We start from the raw sequence: 21,816 nt of genomic DNA, 5'->3' as shown, positions 1-21,816 counted from the left end.
TCATTCCAAGTTACAAATTGTCCTTGGGTGCAAGTCAAATATTCCCAATATAATATGGGCCAGGCCAAACTGATGACCTCACTATAATTTAAAAATAATTACATGAGCTCTAATTCCTCTTGACATACAGGAATTTATATAAATTTACCTATTAGCATTCCATTTTTTAGCACTGAACAGGAACACAAGTGACAGTTTGTCTGTTTCCCTATGGAATAAGGGTTTTAATTCAAAACCAGTAAGTCTTGTCCCAGGCTATCAGGGCCATCCCACTGCAGGGCTCCTATGCAATGAGCAAGGCCAATAAAGAAGATGGGAGGCTTATCTTTATCCCTGCTTGTGAGCCAGGAAAGCAGCCTGCCATGTCAGTGTCACTTCATGAGCTCTGCTGTCTGTGGATAATACCCATTCTCTTATGTCCCCCTTGAAATATCTAAAGGGAAAGGAAAAATAAGGGACTCTCAAAACCATCAGAGATCAGAGGCAGGTGGATGGGGGAGGAGAGAAGAGCTGATGGAAAGAAAACAATCAATTTTGTTACAGAATTCTAAAATCAGCTTGGAAGGGAGAAGACTTCAAACAGTTTGCCTCTTCAGCCCCAGCAGAACGCAAATTGCTGGCATGGCAAAGGCACTGAGCTTCTCATCACAGCATATAGGCCTTGATATACAGACCCTCCATTTTCATATTCTCTCTGTACCTGATGGACTTAATCATATCAGTGACAAATTTATTCCTTTTTACACTTGAAGCCCAAATCATTAAAGTCTAAAATGCATTCATCCCATATCAAAAAAGGGACTTGGATTCAATTTAGCTGAAACACCACAGCCAAGCATTACAAAGGCACTGGCTGACAAATGTGTAAATAGAGGCTGAGCCAAACTAAGCAGCTTATGGATGATGTTCCAAAAAGATCATAGAATCATAGAATCATTCAGGTTTGGAAGGGACCATAAGGATCATCTAGTTCCAACCCCCCTGCCATGGGCAGGGACACCTCACACTACATCAGGCTGGCCAGAGCCTCATCCAGCCTGGCCTTAAACACCTCCAGGGATGGGGCCTCAACCACCTCCCTGGACAACCCATTCCAGGGTCTCACCACTCTCATGGTGAAGAACTTCTTCCTCACTTCCAGTATGAATCTCTCCACTTCCAGCTTTATTCCATTCCCCTCAGTCCTATCACTCCCTGATATCCTAAAAAGTCCCTCCCCAGCTTTCTTGTAGGCTCCCTTCAGGTACTGGAAGGCCACAAGAAGGTCACCTTGGAGCCTTCTCTTCTCCAGACTGAACAGCCCCAACTCTTTCAGTCTCTCCTCACAGGAGAAGTGCTCCAGCCCTCTGATCATCCTGGTGGCCCTTCTCTGGACACCTTCCAGCATGTCCATATCCCTCTTGTAATAGGGGCTCCAGAACTGGATGCAGTACTCCAGGTGGGGTCTCACCAGAGCTGAGCAGAGGGGAAGAATCACCTCCCTTGACCTGCTGGCCACACTTCTCTTGATGCAGCCCAGGCTCTGGTTGGCTTTCTGGGCTGCAAGTACACATTGACAGCTCATGTTGAGCTTCTCGTCCACCAGCACCCCCAAGTCCCTCTCTTCAGGGCTGCTCTCCAGCCACTCACTGCCCAGCCTGTATTTGTGCTTGGGATTGCCTCGACCCTGATGCAGGACCTTGCACTTGGTCTTGTTGAACCTCATGAGGCTGGCTTGTGCCCACCTCTCCAGCCTGTCAAGGTCCCTCTGGATGGCATCCCTTCTCTCCAGCATATCTGCTGCACCACACAGCTTGGTGTCATCAACAAACTTGCTGAGGGTGCACTCAATGCCACTGTCCATGTCAAGCTTGTTAACATCCCTGCTCCCCAAGCTAGAGCACAGCTGGGACAAGACCAGGACCTAAGAGCTTCTATTCCTCTGAACTTTCAGAATCAGCTTCTTCTCATGTCATGATCATTGAATGTTTCCACAAAGAGCAGGAGAATCCAGGAGAGACCAAGGTCTTATTTGCAACGGCAAGTGGTAGGTTATGGGTTGAAGAAATTACATTTCTTTTTTTATTTTGCCTAAGCTTTGGTTACTTTTAGTTTTGTTTTATTTAAATATCTTTGCATTAGAATCCCTCTCCCCTCTTCTTTTTCTAAGATCACCACTACATAAGAAAACTGCTGATTTAGGTCACACTGAAACTGGAACATTAATTCATGTCCCTAAGGATCTTGGGAAAAAGCCAATGCAAGTCTTGAACTTTATCATGATAAACCCCTGGCACCCACTAATCACAAGATTGTATCTTCACATGAGATAAGGGGAAGATTTTTGGCATGGGAATGAGCACATACACCTAGCTGTTTGCAAAGGCTTGCAACCTGGCAGCCTTTCAGTAAGGTTTCACTCAGATAGCTGTTACTGTATACTCTCCAGCTATGGCTGGAGAGTTGATAATCCTTAAGATATGAGGAGAGTTTTGATTTCTGACACAGCATTCCTGAGATAAATGAAGGATCAGAGAGATGCTTTGAAATTCCCAGAGATCCCCTGCTGGTAAACTGCTACATGGGAACAACATTCAACAAAGTGTGCTTAAATAGAAAGAAAAAAAGAGAAAGTTCACTCATTGAAGTGTTTTTTTTTTTTGCCACCAAACAATATATTAAATGTATGCCAGACACAGACAATAAAAGAGCATCCCAAAGCCTGTTTTTCCAAAAGGTTCCAAATACACAGAAGCATTTTTATCCACACCCTAAGAAAGAGCTCCTATTCGCCCTTCTATTACAGATCCTGGTAAAAAAGGTTTTTCTTTCCCTAGCACAACTCTTCCTGCTGTTGTCACTAGGTATCATTTCAGAGCACAAACTTCTATTTTAAGCAGAGCTGCACTGCAGAGAGTCACCTTCCAGTGGCCAGGAAGCTTTCCTGTCTGCATCCTTTCAAATACAAATCTTTCATAGACACAGTTATTCCCTTACTTTTCAATAGCAGCTTGCCTTACGACTGCATTCGCCTTAGGTTTAAGACTGTGCATGCCACTACCAGACGGTACCTGACTACAGGCAATGCTTCCACATCACCATGTACACTGCTGCCTGCCTTCCATACCACAAACACAGGGCAATGAAAAATGAAGCCACCTAGAAACATAGAGCTGCTGACATACCAAGGTCACGTGCAACTGCTGAAGGACAAATCGTTTTATACTAGTTCATGACCTTATCGTCACATATTTTCTTGCAGCCCAAACCCAGCCATGTCCTGGACTGCATCCCCAGCACCATGCGCAGCAGGACAGGGAAGGGATTCTACCCCTCCGTTCTGTTCTGCTGAGACCCCACCTGCAATGATGGATCCAGCTCTGGAATCCCCAAAACAAGGAGGACACAGGACTGTTAGAGTAGGTCCAGAGGAGGCCATGAAGAGGATCCAAGGGCTGGAGCATCCCTGCTGTGAAGACAGCCTGAGAGAGTTGGGATTGTTCAGCCCAGAGAAGAGTAGGCTGCAGGGAGACTTTAGAGCAGCTTTCCAGGATTTGAAGTGAGCTACAACAGAGCTGGAGAGGGACTTTTGAGAAAGGTATGGAGTGACAGGTCAAGGGGTGATAGCTTCAAACTGGAAGAAAATGGATTTAGGTGAGACATGAGGAAGAAATTCTTTCCCATGAGGGTGATGAGGCACTGGAACAGGCTGCCCAGAGAAGTTGTGGAGACTCCAAGTGTGGAAGCATTGAAAGTCAGGTTGAATGGGGTCTTGAGCACCCTGGTCTAGTAGGAGGGGGTCCTGCCCATGGCATGGGGATTGGAACTAGATGATCTTTAAGATCCTTTCCAACCCAAACCATTCTATGATTTGATGACATGCAGTCCCACCCATGAAACACAAAGTCACAGGAAACTAATACCTACAAGTTATCACAGTGGAGAACTGCAGAAAGCCACACAAACCCCTACAAAACTCCTTGCCCTCTGCTCTTCTATTCACAGCATGGTGCTGTCTACTTCTTCAGTCTCCACAACCCTTTCACTCCTCTGGAGGTAGTAATGACAATATTGTCTACCACTCTTGGGAAAAGATAGGGAGATGAGATTGAGGTGTAGAGGACACCAAAGTTATAATAAGGAAAGAGGGACCTCAGTCTAGAAGCAAAGAAAAAAGAACCAAAGCAGGAATGCTCCATTTGAAATCCACCATAGCGTTTGAGTACTAAGAAAGGCAGATGTTTATTAAAATGCAACAATTCAAATGCTATTCAAAGAACCACAGAATCATAGCCTCACCTGGGTCAGAAGGGGCCTCTAAAGGTCATCCAGTCCAATCTCCTCTGTAGTCAGCAGGGACATCCTCAACTAGGTCAGATCACCCAGAGCCCATCAAGCCTCACCTTGAGTATCTCCAGGGATGGGGCCTCAACTACCTCTCTGGGCAGCTCAACCACCCTCACGGTTAAGAACTTTTTCTACTTGCAGATCAAAGCATCTGGATTATGTGAAGTACTAGATGACACTGGCCATAAGATCTAGTGAAGTATGAATTTTTCTGTTCCTTATAGGTACCTTAAGCAAAACAAACCAGCCCAAATCTTTTAGAAGCTGCATTACCTGTCAAAGGAATGGAACTGTATAGGTTGCTCAGCAGCTCCATTGCCAAGAAGTCCAAGGAAGGTTGGTGGCATAAAAGCAGCATCCACTGCAGTCCCATCAGTTGGGGTGCTTACCAAGCTTCTCAGGATGTCCTTTACATTGACATTTTTTGCAGCTGGCACAGAAGGTGCACACTTACTGTCTTCAGGTCCTGTCTCGTTTCTGCCCTCCTGAGACTTATTTACTTCTAATGAGAGTGTGCGCAGGACTTCACTGACTGCATCAGGACCTGCACTGATACTCAGGGGTCCTGCTTCAGCAACATTACTGGAACTGTTCCTTTGCCCTGAAACTGGCTCCTCCCCAAGGCCAGAATCCCTTCTTTGTGCAACTGCTGTACTTTCTGAATCTTCAGGGGAGGCTGAAGTACCAAGAGCAGCAGCTGGGTTTTCCACATCTGTTCATAGCAAAACAGAAAACACATTTTAAGTTCACTATTAACAGAATTGCATTCACCATGTTACTCCTAAAGAAGTAACACCAACAGGTGATAAGTGAAGTAACACAGCTATAAGTGTTTCCTCTTGCCTACTTACAGATTCAATACTATCTACAACTATTGCATAGAAAACCGAGAACAGAAACAGTCTCTTCTGATTTCTGAGAAGCCTCGAAAGTTATAGCATCCAAAAACTGAGACAAGGAAATAGTAATATTGACTCAGCAGTCAATGAACGAAAATTAATCCTCCTCTTCACCTTTAGGACAATCAAAGATGTTTTACAGTAGAAACAAAAAGATGCTAGCCCATGCTAATGTATACTTAACTTTATACAAAATAGTAATTCTTCTGCAACAAGTATTTGGGAATACTCAGTGGCTTCAGAGAGATGAACCACTGCACACAGCAATTCCAACCTGGAGATCAGGCTCTTCCCAGATCAGAAAAAGATGCACACAAACACTGAGGCAACCTGAGCACTCCAATGTCATTGAAGTGACTATAATGCACGTGTTTCTATACAATTTCACATGGACTTCTAGAGAATGTTATGAAGCACAAGCTGCAGTATCTCATTTGGCTAAACAACAATTACATTAAATACTCACCTGCAGGAGGAATTTTGTTGTTCCCATTCTCTGCCTCCTTGAAGGCCTGGCTACAGTTTGGCGCTCGTCTTTCATTCTGGGGTTCCAGTATATCTCTGTATTTCGAAACCATGAGCACAGAAATAAAATATACAACAGCCAAAGCCAAAAATTGAGCCTGTTTACTATCCTCCTGTAAAAAAAAAAAAATTAAAAAAAAGGGGGGGGGACGGACAGTGATTTTTCCATTACAATCTCAGCAGCATGTTTATTGTTCTGCAAAGTATGCCCAGTGCTACCATAAACAGCCCAAGAGTAAGCTGATATGTCAGCAATAGAAGAACAATCCTCTCTCGTCACAGTTTATCTCCCCTGTAGAGCTGGGGAATGCAGCAGTCCTGCTCAAGTGGTATCAATCCTTTCATTTGTCATTTATAAACATGACCGTTTTGACTAAGGTTTTGTGTTTTGACTGCATGCTTCAAATTAGCGCAGGGACTAGGTCTCCTTTATTTATTTACAGGTGTTTCCTCTGTTATCTTTCCTCAGATGTGCCAAGACATTAACAGCATTTGCTGTGAAGTACAATCAGGGCAATGTGCTCAACAAAACTGTAAAAGCATTTATAAACTAGTACATATTAATGAAGTGGAACAAATTCCAGAACCAGCCTTAAGGTTTTGTGTCCAGATGGATATACAATGTCCAATTAAACTAGGCAAATTTAAACAAGAATTGCCCAATATGCATTAGTGTTATAGCTGAAACTTTATGAAGGGACTTATAAGAAAATTTTAACACAAATCTTAATATGAACTATGCCTGGTACCTTCCAGCGTACTCAGTCACTCCCAATAAAGCAGAGGAAAAAGCCAGGTCCCAGACCTGACCAGACATTATGATTTAGCCTAAGCCTGCCCCCTTTGGCTGCTGAAGGAAGAAAAACCTTTGAGATCACAGGAGAACCAAATCACAGAATGTTAGGGGTTGGAAGGGACTTGTGAGCATCATTTAGTCCAACTCCCACTGCTATGGCAAGGTCACGCAGAGCAGGCTGCCCAGGATTACAATATCCAGGTAGGTTTTGAAAGTCTCCAGAGAAGGAGGTTCCACAACCTCTCTGGGCAGCCTGCTTCAGGGCTCCACCATGCCCACAGCTAAGTTTCCCTTTAAGTTCAAAACAAACCTCCTGTGTTCTAGTTTGTGCTTGTTGCCCCTTGTCCTATCACTGAGCACCACTGAAAAGAGCCCAGCTGCATCCCCATGACTTCACACTTTAGCATTGAGAAGACCTCCTCTCAGTCTGTTCTTCTCCTTGCTAAGAGCCCCAGGTCTCCCAGCCTCCCCTCATAAGAGAGATGCTCCAGTGCCCTCAGCATCTTCCTTGCCCTCACTGGACCAATCAGCAACAGAAAGTGGGAAAGAGGAAATTTGGTAGATTCGATAGGCAAAAAAAGCAGAAGTTTTGTGTATATTCTTGGGGCTTTTAAAGAGAAAATGAACACACAGGATGTGCTGGATTTTGAAGACTGCATAGAAAAGTTGTGGCTGCTCCAACTCTTGAAGTGTTCACGGCCAGGCTGGATGGAGCTTTGAACTAGCTGGTCTAGCAGGAGCTGTCCCTGCCTATGGCAGGGGAATTGGAACTGGATGATCTTTAAGGTCCCTTCCAACTCAAACCATTCTGTGCTTCTATGAATACTTTAGCTGCCACCAGTATGGAAGACTCGCTTCTTGTTACTCTTTTGCACACCAATACTGAAGAAGGGATTGTAAGAAACTTCTTTCAATCAATAATCGCTCTAAAAATAAAAAGCACAAATCCTTCACTACTCTGGATAGAACAAAAGTCTCTGTGTAAATCATTATACTTGCTAAACAGGCCAATTACTGTGAAGTAAAGTTTAGTCTCCAAGATTGTGGCCACCAATGAATCGTGGCCATTATAGCTGCTGCATTTGCTTACAGAGGTGTTTTTTTCTAAGCAATCAATTTCAATTTTCTCAATATCAGCTATAAAGTTGCTGACACAGGGCAAAGATATTTTTAGTCAATTCAAGACTAAAAAACATAAGCATATTTGCACACAAATTGTTTCCTCTGAGGGGAAGAAATGGAATTAGAGATGTCCTCTAATTTCCAATGAGCTCAAAAGATAACAATTTTTCAGAGTACACATAAACACCTTTATAAGGCTCTTAGAACATACCAAAGACCTTGGTCAGCAGGTAGCCACTTTCACTGTTTTCCTTTCTAAACTCAAGCACTCCAACAGCTTCAGAGTGTTAGGAGTTCCTCCCTACTGCAGGCAATATTCAGGTTTAGTAAATTCAATTTAGCTAAACTGCGTGACACACAGTGAGTGTTCAGCAGATATATGCAGGATCTAGCTACAAAGAAAACAACATTATTTGTAACTTACTATGTCTCTGAATACCACTGCTCGGAGTCGATTAATATCCATATCCTGCAGAAGTCTGTCATGGTCTCGGATTGGAGAAATGCCACCAGTCACTATGTCCACTGGACTCTATTAAAAAACCCAAGAACAACAACAAAAACACACCCACACAATTGTTTTAGCTTCTGTTTTTAAAAGCATTCTACCAAGAAACATGAAGTGTGTACAATCAGCCACTGTACATCATCACACGAAGATCAAATATGCATCTCATGGAATCACTTTGGTTGCAAAAGCCCTTCAAGGTCATTTAGTCTAATCCTCCTCTAACTCTACCAAGGCTGGTGCTAAACCGTGTCCCTCAGCACCACACTTCTGCCTCTTTGAAACACCTCACAGATGGGGTTTCAACCACCTCCCTAGGGGGCCTGTTCCAGTCTTTGCCTTCCAATCAAGAAGTTTCTTCTCATATCCAACCCCTGGTGCGACTTGTGGCCATTTCCTCTTATCCTTTCCTCTTTAATGAAAAAAAGAAATCTGAAAAATTCTTGTGACAGATAAATATCCAATCTTCCACAGGAACATTTAAGTGGTAAATTCACATCTTGAAAAAACTACTTCAGGATTTCCAGTCTTCATGCCTTTTAGCTCTGTTAAAGGTGGTGCCATGTTTAGTGAGGAGTGGCTGAGGCAGCTGGGGTTGTTTAGCCTGCAGAAAAGGAGCCTGAGTGTGTGAGACCTCATTGCTCTCTACAGCTCCCTGAAAGGAGATTTGAGGCAGGTAGGGGTTAGTCTCTTCTCCCTAGTGACAAGTGATAGAATGAGAGGAAATGGCCTCAAGTTCCACTAGGGGAGGTTTAGGTTGGACATTAGAAGAAATTTCTTTGCTGCAAGAGTGGTCAAGGATTGGAACAGGCTGCCCGGGGAGGTGGTGGAGTCACCATCCCCAGAGGTATTCAAGAAACATTTGGACGTGGCATTTTGGGACATGGTTTAATGGCCATGGTGGTGTTAGGTCAATGATCTTGGAGGTCTTTTCCAACTAAACCAATTCTGTGATTCTATGATCCTCCTCATTTGTATTACATGGAGCTGAGTGTAAATTTAAGGACTGAACCTCTGTAGAGAGTAATGAGTGTTCCTGAAAGGGATCTTGTACTTGCCTTTGCTGCAGACTTTCCTGTTCCTATAAAGCCCTGCACTGCTTTTTGGTTCTTCACAGTGTCTCCAGTAGGTTTCGTCTGTGCATGCTGCTGACACTCCAAGCAATTTCTTACTGCTACTGCACACACTTGAGGGGAAAAGAAATGTTCACAATTACTCTGGGCAATAGTACTATCTATGTCCCTTGCTGAGATGCATAATGTACTTCATTTCAGCACCTAGACTGAACAAGTTTCAGCACATCAGTAAAATGCTATTTTGCTTCCACACATTCTAAACAGCTGCAAAACAATACTCAAATTCCTGAATTTATAATTAATACTGACCTATTAGAACACATGTGCTCTATCTAATGGATACTTCCAAGTAAGGAAGTCAGCATACCTCATTGAAAATGCACCATGCAATACACCCATGGGGCAGGGAGGGTGAAGACAGCTAAATCTCACAGACTAGCAAGGCAGAAAGGTAAGTGGTACACTAGTGAACCAAACCACAAAATCACAGAACGGGTTGGAAGGCACCTTAAAAATCATCTAGTTCAAAACCCTCCCATGGGCAGGGACACCTCCTGCTAGACCAGCTTGCTCAAGGCCCAATCCAACCTGGCCTTGAACACTTCCAGGGTTGCCTCAAAATACTCTGTTACTCTTAGCCTAGATGTTCTGGAGTTGCAGAGTTAGTTTATTTGTTTTTGTTTAGCTTCACAATTGTACTTGAATCATATTCTGATATTATTTTCAAAGGAAAAAAGAACTGCCCCACCTCTACACCTGTTTGCATCCCATAAATCTTGTTCTACCTGCACAAAGATTTAATTGCCCAGGAAGGGAGAGGAAGGCTAGTTACTGCTGAGGCTCTGAGCTGCTCTGGCACTCATGCAAGTTGAACTTTTCATTACAAAATTCTTACAGCATGCAACTAGCATGAATATTCTACTCCTCTATTAGTTAACTGAAGCCAGTTATGATCATCTATGTTCTCATTTCCAGACTAGTCATTATTTACTTTTTCCTTTTCTTTTTTGTTTTTAAGGTAATTACCATTTTCTTTCAATCCAGTTTGATGCAAACATACTACAACACTGGATATAGCTACTGCCCAACTTGACCCCTGCTCTGAAGAAATTTTCATCTCTAGTTTTCACCATACCTTCTCCTGCTGACCTCAAGATTTAAATCTCTTTTCTGTATATTGTAGAGGCTCCTATTTTTGTGCAAGATTTTAAAGCTTCTATATTCTCAGCCTTGACTACTTGGGGAACTTTGGAAAAAGAATTATCTTTGTGGATAAAACATTTCCACAACAGTCAGGCTACAAAACTGAATCATTTCTTCTATTTCAACTTTTTAAGGAGGAAAAGGACCCCATGTATACATATTGCAGAATATATTAACAGTAAAAATAGTAAAAGATTCCAATGCTTCTTTGACTAAATTTCATCTTGATTTAACAAAAAAAGGACACAACCCCCCCATTAAAGCTAACAATTGCTATTTCATCAAAGCAAGCTCCTATGCTCAGTTGCTTTTATTTGCTTACCCAGACGCAGACATTGTCGCAGAACTCCTCCAGATGACATATTTTTCTCAGACTCAATTTCAGTGAAACCAAGAGAGCTTGCAAAAATCAGCACATCCACAAGGTTGATTAATCTCTGGAGAAATGTTAAAGATGCTTCTACTGAAAGGCCTTGAGTTGGCTCAATATTTTCCAACTCATGCTACACAGAAAAATTGAAAGCAACATTTACTTTTCCACAAAGGTGGTATTAGTCTTATAGCTTTAAGAAAAATGTATGCTGGAAGTTCTGTTTTCAGTCACATTCAAAAGTGGTAATTAGTCATATTCTAGGAAAGATCATTATTTTGGGGATCTAATCCCATTCCAGACCACTATGGGACAACTAAATTAGGCAATTTCTTTTTATGTCTTCAAGCAAAGAGGGCAGGCACCTAATTTATCTTAGAGAAAGCATGGAGGTAGCAAAGGGAGGAAAGAGATGCTTGTGGAAACATCACCCACACATTCCTGTTTGCCAAAAGGACAAATGTAACAGTTAATACAGTGCATAAAGAAAGGCTTCCTCCCACAAGAGATAAGAATCTCAAATAAAACTGGAGTTTCTTACAGTAGCAGATGTGGCAGCAGAAAGCAATGGCAATATCCCACCACAAGCCATGATCATACTGTCCATCACTTGAGAGATGAGGTGAATTGTGTTGTGCACAAATACTACATTGTCGCTGCTATTCACAAAGTCCATGACAGTTTTTGTAGAATGGCTGTCCAAAAAAAAAAAAAAACAAACCCAAACAAACTCACATTCAGAATTTTTGTGGTGTTTTAGGATCTCTATGCTTTCATCAGACTAAAACTAGACAGTCAGCAATGGGGCAGCGAATAGCACATGACTATAAGGGACAACTGATGTCGTATCAGCATAGAATGCTCTGGGTTGGAAGGGACCTCCAAACCCCCTCTGCAGTCAGCAGGGACATCCTCAACTAGATCAGGTTGCCCGGAGCCCTGTTGAGCCTCACCTTAAGGTTGGTGTCTCATCCCTGGAGATATTTAATCTAAACCTAAAGCTATCTTTCCTTTCTGTTCTTAAACCTCTCCAGATCATAGCCTGCTAAAAACATCAAGACAATGAAATCACAGCATAGTGTGGGTTAGAAGTGACCTTAAAGATCATCCAGTTTCAGCCCCGCTACTACTCTGTGTTCACAGAACTCTATCAGAGCAGCAATATACTGTCTGTAAATGCAGAAGTAATAAATGCTGTCCTGGTGGTGCAACAAAAATCAAGACATACATTGCCTTAAATGCAGGCAAGATTTCAAGTAAAATGTATGCACAGGTCCTCAGCCTATGTCTTATCCATGGGACAGCAATGTTCCCTTGTGGCCAAGAAGGCCAATGGTGTCCTGGGGTGCATCCAGAAGAGTGTGGCCAGCCGGTCAAGGGGGGTTCTCCTCTCACTCTACCCAGCCCCGGTGAGACCACATCCAGAGTGCTGTGTCCACTTCCGGGCTTCCCAGTTCAAGAGAAACAGGGAACTACTGGAGAGAGTCCATTGGAGGCTACAAGGGTGATTAAGGGACTAGAACATCTGTCTGGTGAGCCCTGGGGCTGTTTAGTCTGGAGAGGAGAAGGCTGACAGGAGATCTGATCAACGTCTATCAATATCTGAAGGTGGGTGCCATGAAGAAGGGGACAGACTCTTTTCACTGGTGCCCACTGACAGGACGAGGTGCAATGAACATACACTGGAACACATTAAGTTCCACCTCAGCATGAGGAAAAACTTTCCTGTGAGGATGCTCAGCCCTGGATCAGGCTGCCCAGATAAGTTGTGGGGTCTCCTTCCCTGGAGACTTCCAAGACCCATATGCATGCATTTCTCTGTGATCTGCCCTAGGTGATACTGCCTTGGCATATGAAGCCCAGAAATTTACCTTCTCCACATCTGTATATCTGTTTCTATGGAAAAGAGTAAATCTGTGAGCAAGCGCTGATGCATCAGTGACCACGTAAACTCAGGGATACGGAACATAGTTGATCTAGATTCCCTTCTTTGCCCATCTGATGTAGCAGCAGGCTCTTGTCCCAAAGAATCTTGCTGCCTTGAGGTCTGAACAGAGTTTTTAGAGGAAAAAAAAGAAAAAAGAAAAAAAGAACCAACACACAACCTGTTTGTTAGTTTCCATGACACACACTGAAATGCATTGAATAGACTGGAGATATCCACTCAACAAGTTTAGACCATATGCATGTTTACAAGTAGAGCCAAGACTAATGACACAAAAGCTGTTTACTGGATATACCAAACCTATAAACTAGAGTACAACTGCACTACCACACCTGTCAGTCTAGGAATACACATGCAGCAACCCAGCCTTACCAGAGGGAAAATATATGTTGCTGTAGACAGTGGTTTTCCTCCTTTAAGGAAGAATGGTGTGGAATGAAGAGCATCCATTAGCAGGTATCCCTGCAGAAGGGAAGTACTCAGATAGGTGACTATTTAACCATGAAAAGCTGGGCTAGAAACTAAAGGCTAGAGGGGTAGAGCACTGCAGCATACAGCAGCTCAGTTTTAAATTGCATAAAAAAGTTAGGCTGATGTGACGGAGAGACAATCCTATCAAATCTTATGTTTCCAATATATCTATTTGAAACTTTATAATATCTCATGGGTTTTGTGTACCTGCAGAGCATCTAGAATAACAAAATATTTCCAAAAGTTCCACCAGGATTTGAACAAAACTACACATTTTCTTTCTCTTATAGTGCTATTTTTCTCTGCATAAGCAACATTTGCTTCTCAATTATCTAAGAGAGAAGTCTGAAAAGAGTACATGGGAAGTTCAGTAAAGAAGAAACTTCAGGTGAAATCCTCTCAGAATATAGAAATGTTTCTTTCAATTCTTCAAACCGAAGAAGCACCACCACAGATGAATTGTCCATCTAGCCAAATACTCTGTCTCTAGCAGCATCAGTAAGTGGATGTACAAAAAATAAAATCTTAGAGACTTCTCATGACACAAATTAGTAAGAATTAGAGCTACTTTCATCAGGAATTAAAAGCATTCTTTAGGATAACTCACAAAATCCACACGTTAAAATCTCCCGAACATGTACAGGCACACTTTTTTCCAAAAATCTCATAAAACAACAAATTCCTTTTACTTTTTAAGCTAGACAGGGGAAGGACAGGTAGAATTTACCTCGGGTATGGATCTAGAAGGTGGAGGTGCTTCTAGACACTTGCTTGCCTTCAGTTCCAGTCTTTCTGTATCTGATGCAACACTGGAAACATCAAGTTTGGCGATTCTTTTGTCAGAGGCTCCAGCAGGCTCTGCCAGATGGGCATTTGCTATTCCTTCAGCTGTTTTGGTTTCACTGAAAAGAATCTTCTCTTCGTCTAACTTCTTTTCCCCACCTAAATTTGGCTGAGTAGCTACTTCTGGTAAAGAAGTCACTTCTTGTTTCCCATCCACACCATCACTATCTTCAGATTTTAAAAGCACAGATTTGGGTGGCTTCTGTGTTGGTTTGTCCTGCGTTCTCGCTTCACTTTCACTAGAGCTCTGCTCCTTGTTTGTTTCCACAAACTCTTCTGAAGGCAAAGGCACACTACTTTCCTCCTGCAGATCAACAAAGTCATCTTCCTCTTCCATCTCTGCTGTTAATTTGTCCAGTCTTTCTGCAGTTTCTCCTTCCAAAGCAGTTTGCCTTGCTAAAGAAGCAGCATTGACAGCCACTGTTCCTTCTGCAAGCTCATCAGCTTTGCTCAGAGAATCGTCAGTAGCTTCAGCTATTCCAGTGCTGATTTCTGAAACACCAGGCTTTACTGCTTCTGGAGAAAGTTCTGCACCACGTACTGCTGCTAGATCCTGTGCAGTCTCTTTGTCTTCCCCCTCTCTCTCCTCCCTGTGCTTACATACTGAAGGAGCTTGCTGGTCACCGTCTGATGAGATATTTGTCTCTTTCTGTTCAGTACTGCACTTCACGTCACTGGTAATGCAGGAAGGACCAGAAGCATCTTTCAACTCTAAACATTTCTGCTTTCCCTTGATTTTAGCTTCTTTGTTTGCTCCAGAGATTGTTCTAATGGGAGTTGAAGAATGTATTCCACTGCCTTCACCTCCTTTCCCTTGGTATTCCCTGTACATTTGAGAAAGACTCTCTTTGTGCATTTCAAAAGTGACCTAAAAGAGTACATTTAAAATTATATTTTTTCTCTAGAAAACAAAAGAAAAAAACAACAACAACAAAAATAACAACAAACAACCACAAGAAGAAAAAACACAAAACACAAAAAATACAAAGCTATACTACAAATTTATATTAAATACTGTCCTTATGATAAAAAAAAATTCTCATTGGAGATCACTTCAACTGGGAGCAGATTTTCTTTAAGTGTGCCTAGCCAAAAAGAAGAAAATTTTAAAAATAATTAAATAAACAAACATCAGAGTACAAAAACCCTAAACTGATCCTAATGACCAAAAATTAAAAGTTTACTAGAAGCACTCAGAGCTTTAAAGATTACTTATACCAAAAGAAGTGAAAATGCTCCAAGTTCAGTATTTGTACTTAACAGTTGTATTATTCCCTAGGTTAATTACAGTCATCTGTAATTAGAAGTATCTAATTATTTGTAGAGTCCTGCCCATGGGGACAAATAACTCCCTTCACCAGTACCGGTGAGGGATTGACCTGCTGGAAAGCACCTCCACACAGAAGGACCTGGGAGTGCTGGTGGACAAGTTCCCCATGAGCCAGCAATGTGCCCTCATGACCAAGAAGGCAAATGATCTCCTGGGGTGCATTAAGAGCAATGTGACCAGCAGGCCAAGGGAGGTTCTCCTCCTCTTCTACTCTGTGCTGGTGAGGCTGCACCTGGATTATTGTGTCTAGTTCTGAGCCCTCCAGTTTGAATGGGACAGGAAACAACTGGAGAGAGTCCAGTGGAGACTACAAAGATTCTGGTGGGGACTGGAGCATCTCTGTGAGAGACCTAGGGCTGTTTAGCAAGGAAAAGAGCAAAGTGAGAGGGGATCTTCTCCGTGATCATCAAGACTGAAGAGCAGGGGATAAGAGAATGAGGCTGGGCTCTTTTCATTGGTGCCCAGTGGCAGGACAAGGGCCAACAAGTACAAACTAGAACCCAGGAGGTTCCACCTAAATGTGAAAAAAGACGACGCCTCTGTGAGGGTGCCAGAGCCCTGGAGCAGGCTGCCCAGAGAGGTTGTGGAGTCTGCTGCTCTGGAGGGATTCCAAACCCACCTGGACACTGTGATCCTGGGCAACCTGCTCTGGGTGAACCTGCTTTAGCAGGCAGGGTGGACTGGATGACTTTCACATGTCCCTTCTGACTCCTACCATCCTGTAATCTACGTTTCTTGCACTCATGTAAGTGTACAGAATGCAGAAAAAGATACAACAGTGTAACATCTAGAGAATTAAGTATCTTCTTTTTTATTTTCTAAGGGGAACACTGTGACAAGTAGCAGGGACACTTACTATAGCTGAGCTTTCACAGCATTTTAGCACCTTGAGTACTGTGATGGTTTTAAGACTGTCTTTTTAATTTTTCTTCACAAAGTTCAAGCAGAGAAAGTGAAAGAACGTAAATAAATCACTATTTGGTGTAAGAAAAAGCAAAATAGTGATTATTCTAAACACTTCCATTGGAGAGATAAAAATGTTTAAGAATCTCTACTCAAAACAAGGTTGGGGAGTTGGGCAGTCTTGGTTCTCAGCTTGCTCAGCTTCTGTCTGCTGTTTCTTCTTTTCTGGGTGAAGATAACACACTGACCTTGACAAGCTAACTTTAACAGCCTCTCTGCTTCTTGACTCTGCCTTCTGCCAGGCAAGTCTGGGGGGGTTCCTTCTGGCTGGCGGGGGGAGGCCCCTTGGGGAATACCCCTTGGGGAAAGCAAAGGGAGGTTGGTTGTGCTTTTCTGTTGATTGTACATATTTGTAAATGTTGTGAATAGTGTATATTTATACATACTTATTGCATTTCACCATAGATTGTAGTTTTGCCTGTAAATACAGCTTTCATTTGCTTCCAGACTGAACTAGCCTGGTTATTGTCGGTGTGGGAGGGGTATTTCATCTCTCACACTCTTACTTGATCACAAGTATGATCAACGGTCCATGAAGATAAATACATGTCCAAGAAGTTTACATTTGAAAAATACAATTCCACAAAATCAGAGCAGAGCCAAAGTCCTTAGGATCTCCAAATGATACCTAAAATTCTCCTTTTCCTCTGGTGAATGCTATTCAGCTATTCTGAAGGCACATGGGAACAGCTACACAATCTGATTAAAGTGATTCCTATGGATGAGCTGAAAGAAATTGTTGTTTTTAAGTACATAAAACCCCAGAGAGCAAAATTCTTTATATACGTACTGATAAAATTCATTTGCCCAAATAAATAGCTGTGTGATAGAAGAAAATCTCACTAGACTAACTGGAGTTTTTATTACACTGTCATTCAATCTAGTCTTTCTATTTAAGATTTAAATTTATCTTCTGTAACAGAGGTGTTTATTTATCTATAAGCTTACTTCTCTACATTTTCCCAAGGTAGCAGCTACAGCTGAGGGTTTTCTTTTTTTAAAACCATTTTCTTTATCAAAAACACTTTCCATAGACAAGGCAGAGCAATTTTTACTACATCTATAAATGAACATTTTCTGATCTCATCTAAGAAGGACCTTGGAGTCCTGGCAAACAATAAGTTACCCAAGGGACATCAACGTGCCCTTGTAGCCAAGAAGGCCAATGGTCTCCTGGAGTGCATTCAGAAGAGTGTAGCCAGAAGGTCAAGGAAAGTTCCCCTTTCCTCTCCACTCTGAAGAGACCATATCTGGAATAGTGTGTTCATTTCTGGGCACCCCAGTTCAAGAGGGACAGGGAACTACTGGAGAGAGCACCACACAGGCTACAAGGATGATGAAAGGACTGAAACATCTGTCTGATGAGGAAAGGCTGAGACACTTGGGGCTGGTTAGTCTTGGAGAGGAGGAGGCTCAAAGTGAGTCATAATAATGTTTATAAATATCTGAAGGGTGGGTGTCAAGAAGGGGCCAGGTTCTTTTCACTGGTGCCCAGTGATAGGACGAGGTGCAATGGACACAAACTGGAACACAGGAAGTTCCACCTCAGCATGAGGAAAAATTCTTTGATGTATGGGTGGCAGAGCCCCAGCGCAGGCTGCCTATAGAGGTTGTAGACTCTCCTCCAGAGACTTTCAAAACACACCTGGGACATGTTCCTGGGTGGTTTGCCCTAGGTGACCCTGGCTTTGGCAGGGAGGATGGACTCGATTCTCCAGAGGTTCTTCCCAACCCTACCATTCCGTGATTCTGCAATTAAATACTGTCCCTTAGATACCAGCCAAATTAGAAGAGCAACACACAAATGTGCTGTACAAAAAAGATGCAGACAGGCTGGAAAGCCTCCAGGGAACAGCCAGAAGAATGATCAGAGGACTGGAAGACCTGTCATGTGAAGAAAGGCTGAAAGACCTGGGTTTGTTCACCTTTGAGAAGAGAAGGCTTAAGGGAGACCTCATCACCATGCATCAGTGCATAAAGGGTGGCTACCAGGAGGATGAATACTCCCTTATGACAAGGAATGCCATGGAAAAGACAATGGGTGATGGGGACAAGTTACTGCTGGGGAGATTCCCATTGGACTGCAGAAGGAAATGTTTCCCCATGAGAACAGTCAGAAATTGGAATCACGTCCCAAGGGAAGCAGTGGGGTCCCCTACATTGGCCAGTTTTAAGACTCAGCTTGACAGGGTGCTGGGCCAGCTCATCTCAACTCTACTGTGACCTAGAAAGGTTGGACCAGATGATCCTTGGGGTCCTTTCCCACCTGGCATTCTGAGATTCTGTGAAAAGTACAGACTACCTGAACCAGTCTTTCTCAAACATGCATTTGGAGTTTGGAATTTTCTTATTTATATACAAAAGACAGCAAATAGAAGAAATACTGGCCCATAAACCCAGCTTTTCTTCAAGGTTGCATAAACAGTTCTGCTCACTGAATTAATTTGTAATTTGCTTTGACAGGAAACTAAGAGCTAGTGGCACTACAATCAAGGCACTGTGCACTTCTTCCCCCACACTTCTATTGCATGAGATGTCGTCTACGAAGCACACCAGTTCACAAAGCCAAGCAACGCACCCCTATGAAGAAAACACCTAAAGGTTAACTAAAACTATATCAACAAAAAGGCAAAATTAAGTAGAAATTATGATTATTAAACACACATAGGCATAAACAGCGTGGAAACATATTAAAGATTAATCATTAGGTTCCACAAGCATACAACCATTTACAAGACAATTGTTAGCTTGGAGAACCTCAAATGTACTTCAGTCAAGTCATTTTTTATTTTCCTTAAGGCATTTGCAGCTGTAAAGCTGTTAATACAAAATTAATTACCAGAAATTGTTCTAAATTAGGGAGCTAAAAGGCTGATCATTAATTTTCCCCAACATTTGATGGTTAATCCATAGCTGTTTGCAATGCTCAGAGTGCATCTCTATGCACTACTAGTTAAAGACACTTGTGTGCTAATAATGGCAACATTTACCTCTGCCATTAATTCCAACTTAATTTGGCATCCAACATTTACTAATTGCCAAAGAGAAAAATCAGCATGCAGCGCTGAAAAAGGTTAAGATGATTGACATTTGCATTAAAGAACATAGGGAAAATATTTTACCTATACGTTAAGACTTTGTCCCTCTTTTTCATTATCAGGTGAGCAATTTAGTGGAGCAGAGAGAGGAAGGGAATGTCAGGCAGAGAGGATATTGGACCTGATGAAGCAGGTCCAGAAGAGGGTCACAAAAACGATCAGGATGTTGGAGCACCTCTGCTACGAGGACAGGCTGAGGGAGCTGGGGTGTTCAGCCTGGAAAAGAGAAGGCTTCAAGAAGACCTAATAGCAGCCTGACAGTACCTGAAGGGGGCTGCAAGAGGGATGGAGACAGACTGTTTGCAAAGGCCTGCAAGGACAAGGCACAACAGCTTCAAATTAGAGGGGTCAGGATCAAAAAAAAAAAAAAAAAAAAAAAAAAAAAAAACACAACACCACTGTACCAAGTGCATTTTGCACTTTCATCTAAGTAGCAATATTTTGCCTTTTTTTTTCTCCTCAGCTTGTGAAAGGGGCATGCATGCAATTAATTTCTAGCAGAAGCAAGTACAGTCGATATAATTCCTGAAGGTCTTTGTTTATCTGAGAATCTCCTGTATGCTGGTCGCATTTTATTTTCAAATCAAGTCAAGGCACAGCTTACTGTTACATTGCTGTACAACAATGAATTCAACCAGCAGACCAAACCTGTATTTGCAACTATTTGCAACTATTGCTTTTCATTTCTTCAACTTGCCAGGCACAAGCACATTTTCCTCTCAAGGTTATGTATTTTCTCTCTCTCAATCCCTGCCACCGTTCCTGCAGCCTGTGCCAGTGTTTGAAAACCCTTTCAGGGAAGAAGTTTCTTCTAATGTGCAACCAAAACCTCCTCTGGTACAATTTGAGGCCATTTCCTCTTGTGTGGACATCTCAAGTGCCTTGCACACATTTGATACTGGTTACTAACAAAATTGTGCTGTAAATAATTACAGCGTTTACCACCCTGCATTGTCATAATACCCATCTGTAGCTCTTGTGCACTCTTCTCTTTGGCCATCACTTTATAAACATCTCCACGTACTGTTGGCAGCCCTGTAACAGAGACTCCACAACCACAATTTCAAGTCACATCCCAGCAGCACAGTTGAATTCCCACAGCCACAATGGGAACACAGGGAGCAGCAAGGAAAGGGAAGGTTTGCCTCCAGCTCTACAGCACCAGCCAAGGAGGTCACTTGAGACTGCAGCCAGGTCCCATCTTCCATCTTGATACCTCTGGAACTTCTCATCCAAATCTCCATTACACTCTCTTTCAAGGCTTCTGTGTAGTTTCCTCTACCTAGTTCTTTCCTGCTTCATGAATTCTCAGTTACCTTACTCATTCTGTTCCTATCTCTACTTCACACTTCTCTTTCAGTTTGGATTAGTCAAATTTTAGCATCTTTCAGTTTTACTGATGACACTGCACTTACTCAGACAGAGTGAATGAGGAGCTGTAGGATCTCCCTATTAACCATACATGCTACATGTGCAAGAGTCCATCAGTCGTACAGATCCTTCCATCCCATCTATTCTGATGACTGAATAATGAAAATACTTTCATCTTCTCAGAGGCACTGATCGGGAAAAGCTTTCCCACAGACCTACTGGAAGAGAAGGAAACACCTAGAAAAGTTGAAGGATTGTGTCATAACTATGTATCTTGGAGGGTATACATCTTGAAAGGAGGCTGCACATTCTAGTCTCCAAGTTCCCTTTACTCTCCCTAAGACAAGTGATGTCCTTGAGAATAATTTCTATTTAGAATAAGCAATATTTCTTTACAAATAACTATTTATACCATAAGAATGAACCCCATGTTTAAGAATTTCAAGTGTGCTACTTAATTTGCATCTGCCTCAGCTTTGCTTCATCACACAACTGAAAACCAAAAACCTGCTGTTGGTAGGGGTTGGATGGGATCTCTGGAGATCGAGTCCAACCCCCCTGCCAAGGCAGGGTCACCTAAAGGACATCATACAGGAACATGTCCAGGAGGGTTTTGAATGTCTCCAGAGACGGAGACTCCACAACCTCCCTGGGCAACCTGTTCCAGTGTCTCACCCCCGTCACTGTCAAGAATTTCTTCCTTATCTCCAGTCCAAAGCTCAAAGCCAGTCCCTCTTCTCCTATCACTACAAGCTCTTGTAAAAAGGCCCTCCCCAGCTTTCTTATAGGCCCCGTTCAGGTACCAGAAGGCTGCTCTAGCTGGTCTAGACAGACCAAACATGTCTAGAAAGAACAAATCTAAGGTCTGGACAATGAAAAAAATAACTAAAAGAAGTTCTTAGATACTTTCATAAATTGAACACTGGCTGTTAGAACAATCCAGAGTTGTTATTTATTTTTTTCATTAACA

General features: G+C 42.5%; 1 protein-coding gene across 1 annotated transcript in view; it reads right to left on the bottom strand.

The window, feature by feature from the left end:
- The window catches only part of LRBA (LPS responsive beige-like anchor protein), a 352,375-nt gene that overhangs the window by 273,569 nt on the left and 56,990 nt on the right, over positions 1–21,816 (bottom strand). Inside the window, exons 22-29 of the mRNA XM_054392204.1 lie at positions 13,969–14,952; positions 12,697–12,872; positions 11,367–11,520; positions 10,778–10,958; positions 9,235–9,362; positions 8,093–8,200; positions 5,692–5,863; positions 4,600–5,023 (exon numbers count right to left, since the gene is read on the bottom strand). Coding sequence (XP_054248179.1) covers positions 4,600–5,023; positions 5,692–5,863; positions 8,093–8,200; positions 9,235–9,362; positions 10,778–10,958; positions 11,367–11,520; positions 12,697–12,872; positions 13,969–14,952 — 2,327 coding nt within the window. The remainder of the gene's footprint in view (positions 1–4,599; positions 5,024–5,691; positions 5,864–8,092; positions 8,201–9,234; positions 9,363–10,777; positions 10,959–11,366; positions 11,521–12,696; positions 12,873–13,968; positions 14,953–21,816) is intronic.

This window comes from Indicator indicator, chromosome 25 (genome assembly GCF_027791375.1).
Source record: "Indicator indicator isolate 239-I01 chromosome 25, UM_Iind_1.1, whole genome shotgun sequence".
Classification (NCBI taxonomy): Eukaryota; Metazoa; Chordata; class Aves; order Piciformes; family Indicatoridae; genus Indicator; species Indicator indicator.
Note: the sequence above shows the minus strand (reverse complement) of the source record. Positions and strands in the feature narration are given on the sequence as shown.